The 12,500-nt window shown below is 39.7% G+C and overlaps 3 protein-coding genes across 3 annotated transcripts in view; all 3 read right to left on the bottom strand.

The window, feature by feature from the left end:
• The window catches only part of LOC138045236 (neurexin-3-like), a 14,059-nt gene extending 12,769 nt beyond the window's left edge, over nt 1-1,290 (bottom strand). The window contains exon 1 of the mRNA XM_068891662.1: nt 352-1,290. Coding sequence (XP_068747763.1) covers nt 352-899 — 548 coding nt within the window. The 5' untranslated portion in view covers nt 900-1,290. The remainder of the gene's footprint in view (nt 1-351) is intronic.
• Nucleotides 1,291-1,501: 211 nt separating this feature from the next.
• On the bottom strand, nt 1,502-4,533 carry LOC138045239 (uncharacterized). The gene is made up of 2 exons (XM_068891665.1): nt 3,875-4,533; nt 1,502-2,923 (listed from the first exon to the last, which is right to left on the bottom strand). The coding sequence occupies exons 1-2, from the start codon at nt 4,411-4,413 to the stop codon at nt 2,347-2,349; spliced, it is 1,116 nt and encodes a 371-aa protein (XP_068747766.1). The 5' UTR covers nt 4,414-4,533; the 3' UTR covers nt 1,502-2,346.
• Nucleotides 4,534-8,874: 4,341 nt separating this feature from the next.
• The window catches only part of LOC138044406 (neurexin-3-like), a 10,608-nt gene continuing 6,982 nt past the window's right edge, over nt 8,875-12,500 (bottom strand). Inside the window, exon 5 of the mRNA XM_068890923.1 lies at nt 8,875-10,395. Within this exon, the coding sequence (XP_068747024.1) occupies nt 10,106-10,395 (290 nt within the window). The 3' untranslated portion in view covers nt 8,875-10,105. The remainder of the gene's footprint in view (nt 10,396-12,500) is intronic.

Here is a 12,500-nt window from a genome sequence, read left to right as displayed (position 1 = left end):
CATTTTTCCTCCCGTACACACGATTACGGCGTTTCGGTCACCGACAACGAAGGTTTATCGTATTCGTGCGGGCGGGTGATAACCGAGGTTTTCGAATACGATGACATCAGAGCCGGGCTCGTGACGCCATATAGAGCGCGTGTTCTTTGGGTGAGGATGTGCGTTTTCGAGTCATTTTCGCGTATTCGTGTGGACAGACTAATACGGTTCGAAAAACGCTACTTGTGGATAGAGTTTTTTTCGTTCGCGCGCAAAATAATCTTCGTTTTCAAAAATACCCGGCCAGGATACGTGTGGACAGGAATGGGTTTCACAAGTTGACTTAAGAGTAAATAGCCGAGTTTAACTTACCCGCCGTATTGCATGGAAATGATCCAAGAATCCCGACCGAGGGACCACTTGGGATGACCCCATTCTTTAGAAGGGAAATAACTGACATACAACGGGCTACGTTTCCTAAAGTCGGTTTTCCTTAATCCATCGCAAAGCGTGTAACTAGTGTTGTAGTCTACGCCAGCTAGCACCGCTTTCGAAGTTCTTTTTAATGTAATTTTGTGCCAGTTGAGATCATTAAATGTGCCGTTAATAAAGTGTTGTCTTTGGCGACATCTTCCTATTGTTAGCCGAAGTCGGAGATTTCCATTCAACAAAAAGGCGTCCATATATTCCTTTATGCCTTGGTCGTCCATGTAAAACAACATTCCATCCTTTTTTCGGGTTTTGAAGCGAAAAACAAGGGTCGAATTGTTAGTAAATTGCAGGGAGCTGAACGCCGAATAAGCGAATTTGCTGTACTTTAAAGTGTTGATGTTTTCATCTGTCTTGAGACCCGAGTCACAAATGATATGATGGCAGATGACAATCACGAAACAGATTTGTTCGAAGCGCCAAACTTTCATAACTGTAAGGCAAGTGTCACAAAAACATTAATGAGGCTCGTATTTGTCTTAAAACTAATTCAACTCGCCATAGGGCCCACCATCCAGTTTTGAAACTTGACAACTTCAGTTTATGAGAAGATCATAAGGTAGTTGAGAATGTCTGTGAACAGACGTTTGCAGCAGCGATGTTCCAAAGCGGTAAACTTGTGGTCACGAATCGACTTGATTTGGAATTCAAATGACCTTGATACTGTGTTTTTCTGGTGACAGATGGGCGATTTTATAATTCATGCTTGATCGTCATTTCGATCTTTTGAAGTGCATGGCGTACATTAAAGGTTTTGGAACTATGATTTCCATGGATATTAAGGAATGAAGAATTAATCGAAGGAAGATCATTACCGAAAATGTAATGTTTCAGAATTGAAGCACTCAGTTGACGAAACAATTGTGGAAATTTTTTTTTTGTACTATTTGAACTTACGAGACAAGATCGTTTATCCAAACACTGGGTCTTGGATCGCGTAGCCGGTCTCTGCTGTTACAATACAGTACTTGCATTAAACATTCAACGTAACTAGCCGTCTAAAGCAATAAAAACTACAACATTACAAATCATCTTGTGATAAAGTTACTTTATTTCTAATTGTTTTGCATAAAACGTCAAACAGATGTTATTATCAACTAAGATTCAAAGATTAGCTCAGATTTAAACACACTGATTAATTAAGGAAAAAAATGGATCATGGAAAATATTTTTGTTGTAAGTAAATCTCTGTAGCAAACAACGCACTTCGATGATCTGATTAAGTTAAATATATAATATATACCGCGGTACCCAGCCATGCAACTGGTTGTCTTTCAAACAAAGATGGCTAATGATGCCCGGCAATTAATTGATCATTACCAAGCAATGTACACAACCGGCACCGTGTGCCAATCTCGATCCCAGAGCTCTTCAAATATGCACTGTTCGCCCTAACGATCACTATTCTCGTTCCCAGAGCCGGATCCTTTGAGCCTCGCTCCTCGGCGCTGGCCAAAAGGATCGTAGCTCTGGAAACGAGATTGAACGAGCACGCACGTACCAGGGGCTAATCAGGCATGCGCACAGTCTGCGCTTAGAAGTTCCTATTCCGTTCTTGTTAGTTTCATTAGCTTTGCGTAGCAAAGTCGATGCAGATGCACCTTAGTGCTTTCTGTTTAATTGCATTAGTGCAAAGAACTTCTGACCGCGTTTTATGTCTTTCTTGTGCTTAAAACCAGCCTTTAGTCCGGCTGCGGGCAGGCGAGTGTATCAGAGGACATGCTCCGTCTCAGTATAAATTTATGCCTTTAATAGCATGCATGTCCTTGGACAATCAACTTAGTCTTTAGAAACAATAACCTGTTTTGTATGACGCCCAAACATTAACGCAGTAATTCTGAACACGCAGAAATCTGTGACGTGAGAAAAAGTTACAAGTTAGTAGTCCTTGACAACAGTTTTAAGCAATACAAGCAACCCAAGGTAGAAAATGACGTAGTGGCCTCTTGGACAGAAAGCGCTGTTTTCCTTCGCAATTGCTGCGACTTCGTTGATAACGGTGGAAGTAGAAGTCGAAAGAACTGCACTGTATTGCTTTAGGCTGGAAGAGCGTCCTAGAATCAAGCTTGTCTTGTTTCCAATCTGCGCATGCTCTGGAACATGGGTTGAAACTGAATGGGTACCAGTTGAACCCACAGTTGTATCTGATAAAGCCATTTCTGTCGACAAAATGCGAGGCTGAGTTGAATTTACAAACATTGGCGTGGAGTACAAGCGAAGAGAATCCTGTTCCCTCGAAAAGCTAGTCGTGAATGTGTGCGCATGCGCTAGGTTTGGAGTGATTGGGGTTTCACATTTCTTTTCGGTGACGTCATCAGTGACTTCGTTACATTTTTCGCCGATTGAACAGTGGCTCGGACAGCCTTGCGTGGTCCCCACAGTTGACCTTAGTGGTAATTCCTCGGGATCTCCTCCCGGGACAGCATGCGTCACGTGACCAACGCACCCTTGAAATCTGCAAGATGGAAATAATTATAAAAGATTATTGCAGTTACGAAGCCACAAGAAGCAGGTCTTGCACCCTCTGAATTTGACAACTGGGGAAGGTAATAAGAGTATTAATCTTTACGGAAAATTAATTTTTGATGACCCCATAACCATAAATTGACAAGCCTCTTCGATATAAGTATTTCGTTCACCAATCACAGTCAATTTTTGATTGACCTCAGTCGAATTCCATTCATTGAAATGACGGTTTTGCCATAAAGCATACACGAGAGTTCGTGCTGCATGTTATTGCGCACAGCCGTTTCATTCATCAATTCACTCACTATTTCGTGCAGTTATGTTTTGTTTTTGTTGTCGGTCAAATCCGGTCTTAGGTTAAATCCGTTTTTTACTTAAATTAAATTGGTGATCCTCATTTAACCTAGGTTGAATATGCACTCTACCTAGTTTAAAGAAGTTGCTAAACCCCCCACCCAAAAGGACTGAAAACACCTATTATATAATACCTTCTCTAAAGCTCTGCCTTACGCATCTCAACATTTCGTATCATCGTATCGGTTTCTGTATTCATGCAGTTATCTATTCAGTCTCAACATTACAACCTATTAAGGGAACAAAGAAGTGTACTTTGCACTTGCCGATACTCCAACTTGGACCTTCCAGATCTCAAGTCCTGTGTCTTCACAACTACACCACAACGACAAACGTGTTCAACTCAACACAGTTCTTTTCATTATTTACTTTTGTACAATGAGTCAATTGATATCCGCGTATAATAATCAAAACTAATCCTAACCTGACCATAATTTTTCTCTAGGCTTAACTTAAGCTCCAAAAAAGTTTCTTCAATTCATCTGAGCGCGTATTCAACCTAGTTATTTTAAGTTATTTTTTCACACTGACTATCTCTTTACGAGACCACCGAAGTCATAAATTTTAACTGCATAGTTCAACTTACGTAGTCTTAATGGCTTCATCAGCCATGCTTGGATTTGCTAACGAATTTCTGGGGATATCAATACGAATGCTGCCAACGTACAGAACCTCCCATTTTTCTCTTTCAGTAGAGGAAATATCACACGAAATGTTTTTAGAATGGCATCCGTCCACTGTTATTGTCAGATGACGAATTTGTCTTGCTAAGCTAACGCGATGCCATCGTCCGTCTGAGTAATTTCCTCGAATAATGAGCTGACTTTTGGGGCAATTATCAAAATTAACCGTTGCCTGGATTGTTCCGTTGACTAAAAAGAAGTGAAAGTAGCTGAAGGAGCGATCGTCTTGGTAAAGAAGAAACGCGTCAGACTTGCCTGTGTTGAAAAAGAAGGATAGCGTGCCAGTCCCACGCCATGCACTAGCGTCGTACTCGGTGTGCGAATTGAACTTGTTGTACGTCAAAACATCGCTGCTAGTTTGAGTGGGCGTTCTTCCTAACGCTTTTGGTATAAAGAAAAAAACGCAAATGCGAAGTGTCAGAAATGTAATAAGCTTCAACATTGAGAACTATCGAAGTCAAATGGTTTCTGTTCGTCAGAGATGTTATATCAAAGCGGAGGTGATTGTAGTGAAGAGTTCTTTGTGTGAAGCGTACGTTTTGTGCAAGTTGTAGGTCTGCACTTCTGAACTGCAGCTGGACAAAGTGTTTATCTTTCCAATCAGCAAATAACTTTAACGAGATTCGCTGAAACTACGATAAGGTCAGTCAGGTGTTAAAATAACTAGAAGTTTCATTAAGACTTCTGAATCCAAATTTTAATATGCATTTCAACATTTGTGGTCCATTTTACTAAATGAATTCAGGACTTTGACATTAAAAAGAAATTCCGTAATTTTGTTGTTGTCGGCTTGTAAATAATCACATAACCCAGATTTACCTCACATTTTCTCTCGTTAGTAAACCTTAAAATGAGGATCGGATAAATGAAGGATAAGTTATAAATGACAAATGTTGTGGTTGCGAATATTGGAATGAAACTTTAAAGCACACACGTGTCACACACCAAATGTTTATATTTCTTTCAGATAAGTGCAGCTGCAAGGCATTTTATAGGGTATAAATACATTCTAAAACAAATAAAAAAAAAAAAAAAAGTCACCGGGATATATTTGAGGGTACAACTGAAAATAGATGGAGGTGTGCTAAGATCTTCTTAATCATAATGCTGGCAGGTCTAGCCTGATAACTGCAATTCCCCATTGTCCTGCGATGCATCAACTGTCATGCGCGTAGTGAACCAATTATGGTGGGAAATAGAACTGGCGAAAGGTGTAAGAACAGGAAACATTCCAGTTATGAAAATTTTACAACACTTCAGTTTTTTAATTGCCATTCATTTTCCGAAGGACTGAATTCAAGATATGGAAATACTTTCTCGGTCCCGATTTCTATTTGCTTAATTTTCTAAGATCAAAATGTGTTTGACAAATTTGGCATGTTTTTCTGTTTGTCACAATTCAAGATGTCCTGTTGGGCAAGCTCTACGCTAGAAAACGTCTTAAAGAGATACACTTGTGATATTATTGAAGTGAAGTATTTTTACAACTAACAAATAACTGAAATTTCGCCGGCCAAGTTTTGTAAAGAGCTGAGAGAAATAGAAATCATGGTATTGGTAAAGGATTGCCGTAATAAACCAAGGGCAAGCAATCAATAGATTATTCTAATTTAATTTAGTGTTAACTAGCACGTGACAGTTGAAAAGAATTTTTCCTGCCAAACATGGCTTGTCAGGCAGATTATCACGAGAAATATAAGAAGTAGACGCATATTTGCGTGAACTCGGGGATCCCTGATGTCCTGGATCGTCAAACGTATGTGGTCTGAGCGAATTAGAGACCATATTCGTGCGATCCTTTAACGACGTCATTTTCGTCCGATGCCATGTATGCACGTTAGCTTAAATTTCGCGCATGCGCTATGAAAGATGAAACCATGCCACGTATCGCCACGTATACGCTTTGGTTAACTTCGCGCATGCGCTTCACGAGCATGAGTGCTTTTTGCGAACGAGGAAAAAGGAACACATTCGTAATGTAAAACTATGTAAAACTGGCCCTAATATTGCAGCTCACGCTTGGCGTAACAATCACTCTATTGATTTCAACAATGCCAGAGTAATTGACAAGGGAAACTTCCGAATCCGAAAAAATTGGAATCTTGGCACACCCCTAACACTAATGAAGCCGACAATAACTCCAAGCCTTTGCCAAAACAATACTCTATTCTTTTAGATTAGCGCATATTTCCCTTTTACCGTTTTTACAATTTTTTCACACTTCCATTTTGTATATATTTCCATCTCGCGCATTTACATCTTAGTTTTTAAAGGCTCAGTTTAGTCTGGAAGCCGAGAACTTACGTTTTTATCAAAAAAACGTTTAACCAGAGAACACTTTTTACATGAATATTTATATATATTATTAGCATATTTATTGTCGTGTTATGTCAATCAATTTCGTTAGTTCCCAGGTCATTCAGTTGTATTTTTTAATTTAAATTTCTCCGTAACTGAATAACAATCACTTTTCGTGATATGTTGTAATATACGAAACATTAAGTTTATAAAAAGCTATGTAGTTCAAGCAAATGTTTGTAACCGCTGTTTGTGTTTTATTCTTATTGAAACTTAAGGCCTGGCCAAACGCTCAAACATTTCAACGCAACATCTTGCAACATTGTTGCATGATGTTGCAACATGTGTTGAACAGGCTGGCCAAACGCACGCAACATTTTCAACTTTTTCAACCCAACATGTCAATGTTTATGCGCCCCAGGCCCCTGGCGCGCAACAAGTGGACCTAGCGCGCATGCACCGGTGCAAAAATGTTGCGTGAACGTGGCCAAACGAGTAAAACATCATGCAACATCCAAAATGTTGCACGAAACTGAATTTGACCGTTTTCAAATTTGATCCAACATCATCCAACATGTTGCAACATATAGCAACAGGGTGGCCAAACGTACGGAACATGTTGCGCCCAACAGTGTTGCAAGATGATGCTTTGAAATGTTGCGAGCGTTTGGCCAGGCCTTTAAATTGCCGAAGTCAAAGAATTTTTATGAGACAATTTGCGAGTTTATTGAAGGGCTTCAAAATCCACAATGAGCGTGTTCCTCTGGAGTCCGAACAAAGATTCAGTTGTGAGGGGAGACCATTGCGTTATTAGTATGCTTTATACAAAAGATTCTAATGACAAGTGTCTTGTCATTTTTTTAAGGCTCATTCACATGACATTTTATCGGTTTCCTGATAGGCTGTTTCGCTCATGAATTATTAATGAGTTTACTACGAAAACCACCGATCTGTAGAATGGGCCCGAATTACTGAGTCACTGCTCCGCCCGCTTTTGCTTGTAAATAGTTCAAATTATTGAGAGGCTAGGGAATCTTTCTTGTACTAGACAAGAACAATTTTATCCATTTCCTACCCGGTACTCATGATTTTGAAAACGTATCTTTGTACGGGTCCGCAAATGATCCCGGAACGCAAGTGATTCCCATTTTGGACCGCAAATGATCCCGAAAAAAAAAAGTAAGGAATGGCATGGAGCGTGGAATGGTCTGGATAGAGAATTAATGCAAAGAACGCTTATTTTTATTAAAATCACCTCAGAAAAACATGGCTGACACAGGTTTTTGCCTCATTATAGTATTCCAGAAAGACTGAATTTTGTTTCTTACCACGCTGTTATCATTATCGGATACAATCATCAAAAACTATCTTGGACGCAATTCTAAACTGATTGTGACCAGGGGCTCGTTTCTCGAACCCTGCGTGTGTTTGCCAGAGTTGTTCGAATATCCCAACTGTTTGTTTTCGTTTCGTGGTTTTTGCAGTTACCGGTCACACGTGACTGGCACCGGTTACATTTGAGTTTTTAACACATGCAAAAACGAAATGTCCCTGAATCGAGGCCGCTGGCAGACCTGATTTTTCCAGGGAGATCGAAAGAGACTGTGGCAAATTTATAACAGTGTGGTAAGACACAAAATTCAGTCCTTCTGAAAAACTATAATGAGGCAGAAACCTGTGTTAGCCATGATTTAAAGCGATTTTAATATAAATAAGCGCTCTTCACATTAATTCTCTATCCAGACCATTCCACGCTCCATGCCATTCCTTACTTTTTTCGGGATCATTTGCGGTCCAAAATGGGGATCATTTGCGTTCCGGGATCCGGAATCATTTGCGGTTCAACATGGGGATCATATGCGGTCCTGGGGGCAGTTTCTCAAAAGTCCCGAAACTTATTTACGGGCCATTTTCGGGTGTCACAATTCCCTTTGTAACTCAAGAACGGAGAGCATTTAATTCGTCAAACTTCACAGTTATTTTTCTTTTTGTTACCTTGAAAACATGTTAAAAGATCGGCTTTCCAAAACAAGCGGTTGGCAATTTCACAGATGGCTTTCGGGCCCGAAAAGTTTTCGGGACTGTCGAGAAACGGGCCCCTGGTATCATTTCAGTGCGGTACAGTTTGGGGATCATTTGCGGACCCATACATCTTTCTATTGTTGTGGTTGATCCGGTACACCTTGACGGGGAAAGCTGGCTATTGCTCATACCGTGAGAAAGGCATTTCAGTCATCAAAATATTTAACTGAAGTGGGCGAGGCAGTCACTCAATAATTCGGGCCCATTCCACAGATCGGTGGTTTTCGCAGTAGTAATAGCAACGATAATAAAAACTAAAAGATCTGTCTTTGTAATGACATCTATTACCGGTTGGAATTTCAAGTACTCTCGGATTAGGGCTAAAATTGAACTGTTAGCCCCACATCACAACTTTTGCCAAACGAAATTCTGTTGCACATTAAAGGACCTTTGCACCATTGCATTCGCAAAAAGTGGGGCAAGATGTTCCCATTTTTGTCGGAGCTTGCTCTTTTCGGGTTCCCTAGCCACCTTGCGGATGGGGGTGTGTGTGAAACTCAAATAAACTGAACTCAGCTACACAATGCAAATACTCATTTTATTGTTAAAACCAGTCAAGTAAAAAGTCACTTGAAAATTATCCAGCGATGGTTCAATCACTTAACGACTACTTTCATCCCGGACAAAAAAAATCGTAAAATCAATGTAATGGATCATTACTGACAAACACTGGCTATCTTTGATGGTATTACATCAAAAAGTGAGCTTTCACGGTATTGAATTTGATCTCAGTGTGACGCAAAGTCTTACTTTAATTTGGATATTTCAAAAGCAAGATGAAAGAAACAAAATTAACAAAGCTGTGTACCTCGCGGCGATCTTGTCTTTCTGTAAGAGTGAAAAATGACTTTTGTCCAGTAGTGGGAAAAGTGGTTGATTTTTTGGATTCAAGGAGTCGCCAAATACTCTTGTTTGCTATTTCTATCCATTCCTCAATTGCATGCGATATCAATGGTTTTTTTCTAACTCTCGTTTCGTTACTCTTCCTTGAAAATTGCATTTTTCGTACACAAACCTTGTTAAGGGTGAGTATCATGCCAAAAATTTCTGTTATAGTTCTCAGTTGTTGTTTTTTTTAAATGACCGGGATCTTATTAGTCAGATTTCATTATTTTGGCTAGAGGTATTACATTTTATCTCTTACTTCAAATTAAATCGTGCTTTATATTCAACTGAACTAACAAACGCTCTTGTAAAAAACTTATGGTTAGTAAACTGCAATCTAGACTGATCATTTCGTTTTCCGTAAAACGAAGCTGCTATCTTCGCAGTCCAAAATGATTTTCCCAAGTGAACGAGGCTTCTTGTAGTATCGTGCTTGTGATTCCACTCCTTATGACGTCATCAGATTAAAATCTTAGTCCCTGCCCTTATGTACGATGCATTGAATTGCACACAGAGCGGCATTATATCATTGGCGTAAAACTTTCGATCTTGGCGCCAGAGGTTCACTTTGTTAATACTAATTCTTTTCTTTTCTTGATCCAGACACGACACAAACTTTCCTCTTTGATAAATGCACTGATGATTAACCCTCCTTGTTCAGTACAAGCAGTTTCTAACTTACTGAGAGATAATTTCTCGGATGGAGTCTGTCTGTCTTGAAAGCTTTCCCACATTTAGCGTTCTATAAAGTTCTCAGCATCTACCCAACCAATGAAGGAATTTGTATTCCACCACCCTGGTCCAGCCACGTCCTCTTTCGTTACAATGGGGATATATATGCTAAGCGAGTTTCGTACAGGAAAGTACTCTTAAGCCTTCTCTTCATGCGCTGAAACATATATTCGAGGTTTCGAGTTCAGCTTTGGTAATTCTGTACTAGATGACGAAGGCTCAGGTTTAAACGAGCCACTGTATCGAGAGTTCCAGCGATACAAGAAAAATATGGTTAGTACAATAGCAATCACTGAAGCCACAACCAGCACGGATATGATCCAAAATGGAACCACTTGAGGCAATGAGCTGTGGGATTGTGTATCAGCAGGATCAGGGCCTGGGGCCGAGGTTGGCTCCGACGTTGACGACGATGATATTATTTCATCTTAGAAAGAAAATAAGAAAAAGATTCAGTTTATTCCTTAACTCGTCTCCTTCTGCATTTCAATGCTTCTTCCGTGCATACGGAACCCGCGCCCCCAGTGGGCGCGGAAGTCAAAACTGTGCTATCCTGTCAATCCTTTGCCCTTTCACTGGAAACAGTGCATTTCTGTGCGTAAAAGACGTTGTTGTCGATCTACCCTGTCGGACGAGACGCCATCAAAGTCTTTTATTTAACACAAATAAATACATCATCATCATTACAGTTTTGACGTCTTCTTACACTTTATTCGAAAATACTTGTGTAAGACTGACTACGTCTTAAATTAGTTAGAAAAAGCACAAATAACAGCCAAAGCACAACAGCTGACGTTCGAACCGCCGCTTGCTGGCAACTCAGTTTTGGCGGCAAAGTTTGTTGACAAAAAAGTTGCCACAAAATATTTTAAATAGTTTTCTGGCCCTTTAATTGCGAGCAAGTGACGTGTCATCGGATAGCACAGGTTTTACCGCTCGCTGAATTCGGATTGGTCAATTTAAATTTCAGTAGCTCTCGCCGTATATGCAAGGTTGTGTCATTGAAGTTATCCTTCTGTCAAGGGATTGTGTGTTACCCTTTGACTCCTGCCCAGGATCGATCAGTAGGTAAATTCACCTCTCAATTTTAATACATTCACGGTCAGGTAGACAAGTATTGAGAATGAAGATTATTATCAACTTAAGGGTATGATCCCGATGTAATATTAAATTGTCACGACCAGCCAACGAAGGAATCTTTAGAAGTAGTTTGGAATGAACTTTCAGATAATGGGAGTGAAAGATTAAAGGCCTATGACTTCAACACACTTTTCCATTTTATTTATTCCCCGAAATCATCCCAAATAAATCATGTTGTTTTTAGAACCTTTTAATTGAAATTTCACCTTTTTTTTTGGCTTTGAAATATGGGAAAAGTAGTCATACTTTGATCAATAACCGAGCAATGGAGGGGAATGGGTTCGATACCAGGTTGACGTCACAGATTGCTTTGCATTTACTATTTTCCCATTTCCTTAATGCAATACTTTTTGGAGGGTTCTTTAAATGCAAATAACTCCCAAAAATGAACTGTATTTTGCGAAAATAGAGAATAGAGCGGTTTTCAAATGAGTATCGTAAAACCAAATCCAAAGTAATTACTTTGGCCGATCAAAAAGGACGGAGACAATCCGGTAAACCAATCAAAACTCGAAGTAATTGCACGTAGCCGACACAAAAGGCGGGAACATGTGCACGCGCGAGCCACGATTGGTTTTTGTTTCACTTCTGATTGGTTGAAAAAATGGCGCGAGAACTTTGAACCAATCAATGAGTGAAGAAATCATAAACCAAAGCAATTCGCTAATTACTTTCGACACTCAATTGAAAAACGCTCCAGTTCTTTGAATATAATTTGTGACGTTAACCCGGTATCGAGCCCATTCCCCTTCATTGCTAGGTGATAGATCAAAGTATGACCGCTTTTCCCGTCTTTCAAAGCCAAAAAAGTGAAATTCTAATAAAAAGGTTCCAAAAAACAACACGACGATGTATTCGGGACGATTTCGAAGAATAAATAAAGTGGAAAAGTGTGTTGGGGTCATAGGCACTTAAAGGTTGAAGCATTTGAAATTGCCAACAGAACACTCTTACGACCATTTTCGGTTAAAACACACCTTTCCTTCAAATGTAGACTTATCCGTTCGTATAAGTTAAAGAAGACAGCTTTTGTTAATTGTCGCTACCGATGTTTTTAAGGTTTTCACCTTTTATGCCGATTGGAAATGTGATCAAGTAAATCAAAGGAAAACGCATTTTTTTTTCTCAATAAGAACACAAAACTTTAACCAACCATGGATGTTTCATCCTTTTAGAACAAGACCTTGATTTTCTTTATCCAGTTGCACATTTTACCTTAAGTTAAAGTAAAAGCTATTGGCCAACGCCCTTTCCAAGCCTTTTCTTTTCCAAGAACTCGCGAGAAGTCTTGATAGGGGAGAGCGGTATCGTTTTATTTCACTGGTTCTCAGTTACACACTCGCTGCATGCTTTAGATAATCAGGAATGCGCATGCGTACTTTTGCGACTTAC

The sequence above is a fragment of the Montipora capricornis genome, chromosome 4 (assembly GCF_036669925.1).
Source record: "Montipora capricornis isolate CH-2021 chromosome 4, ASM3666992v2, whole genome shotgun sequence".
NCBI classification, from domain to species: Eukaryota; Metazoa; Cnidaria; class Anthozoa; order Scleractinia; family Acroporidae; genus Montipora; species Montipora capricornis.
This window is presented reverse-complemented; position numbering and strand designations above follow the sequence as displayed.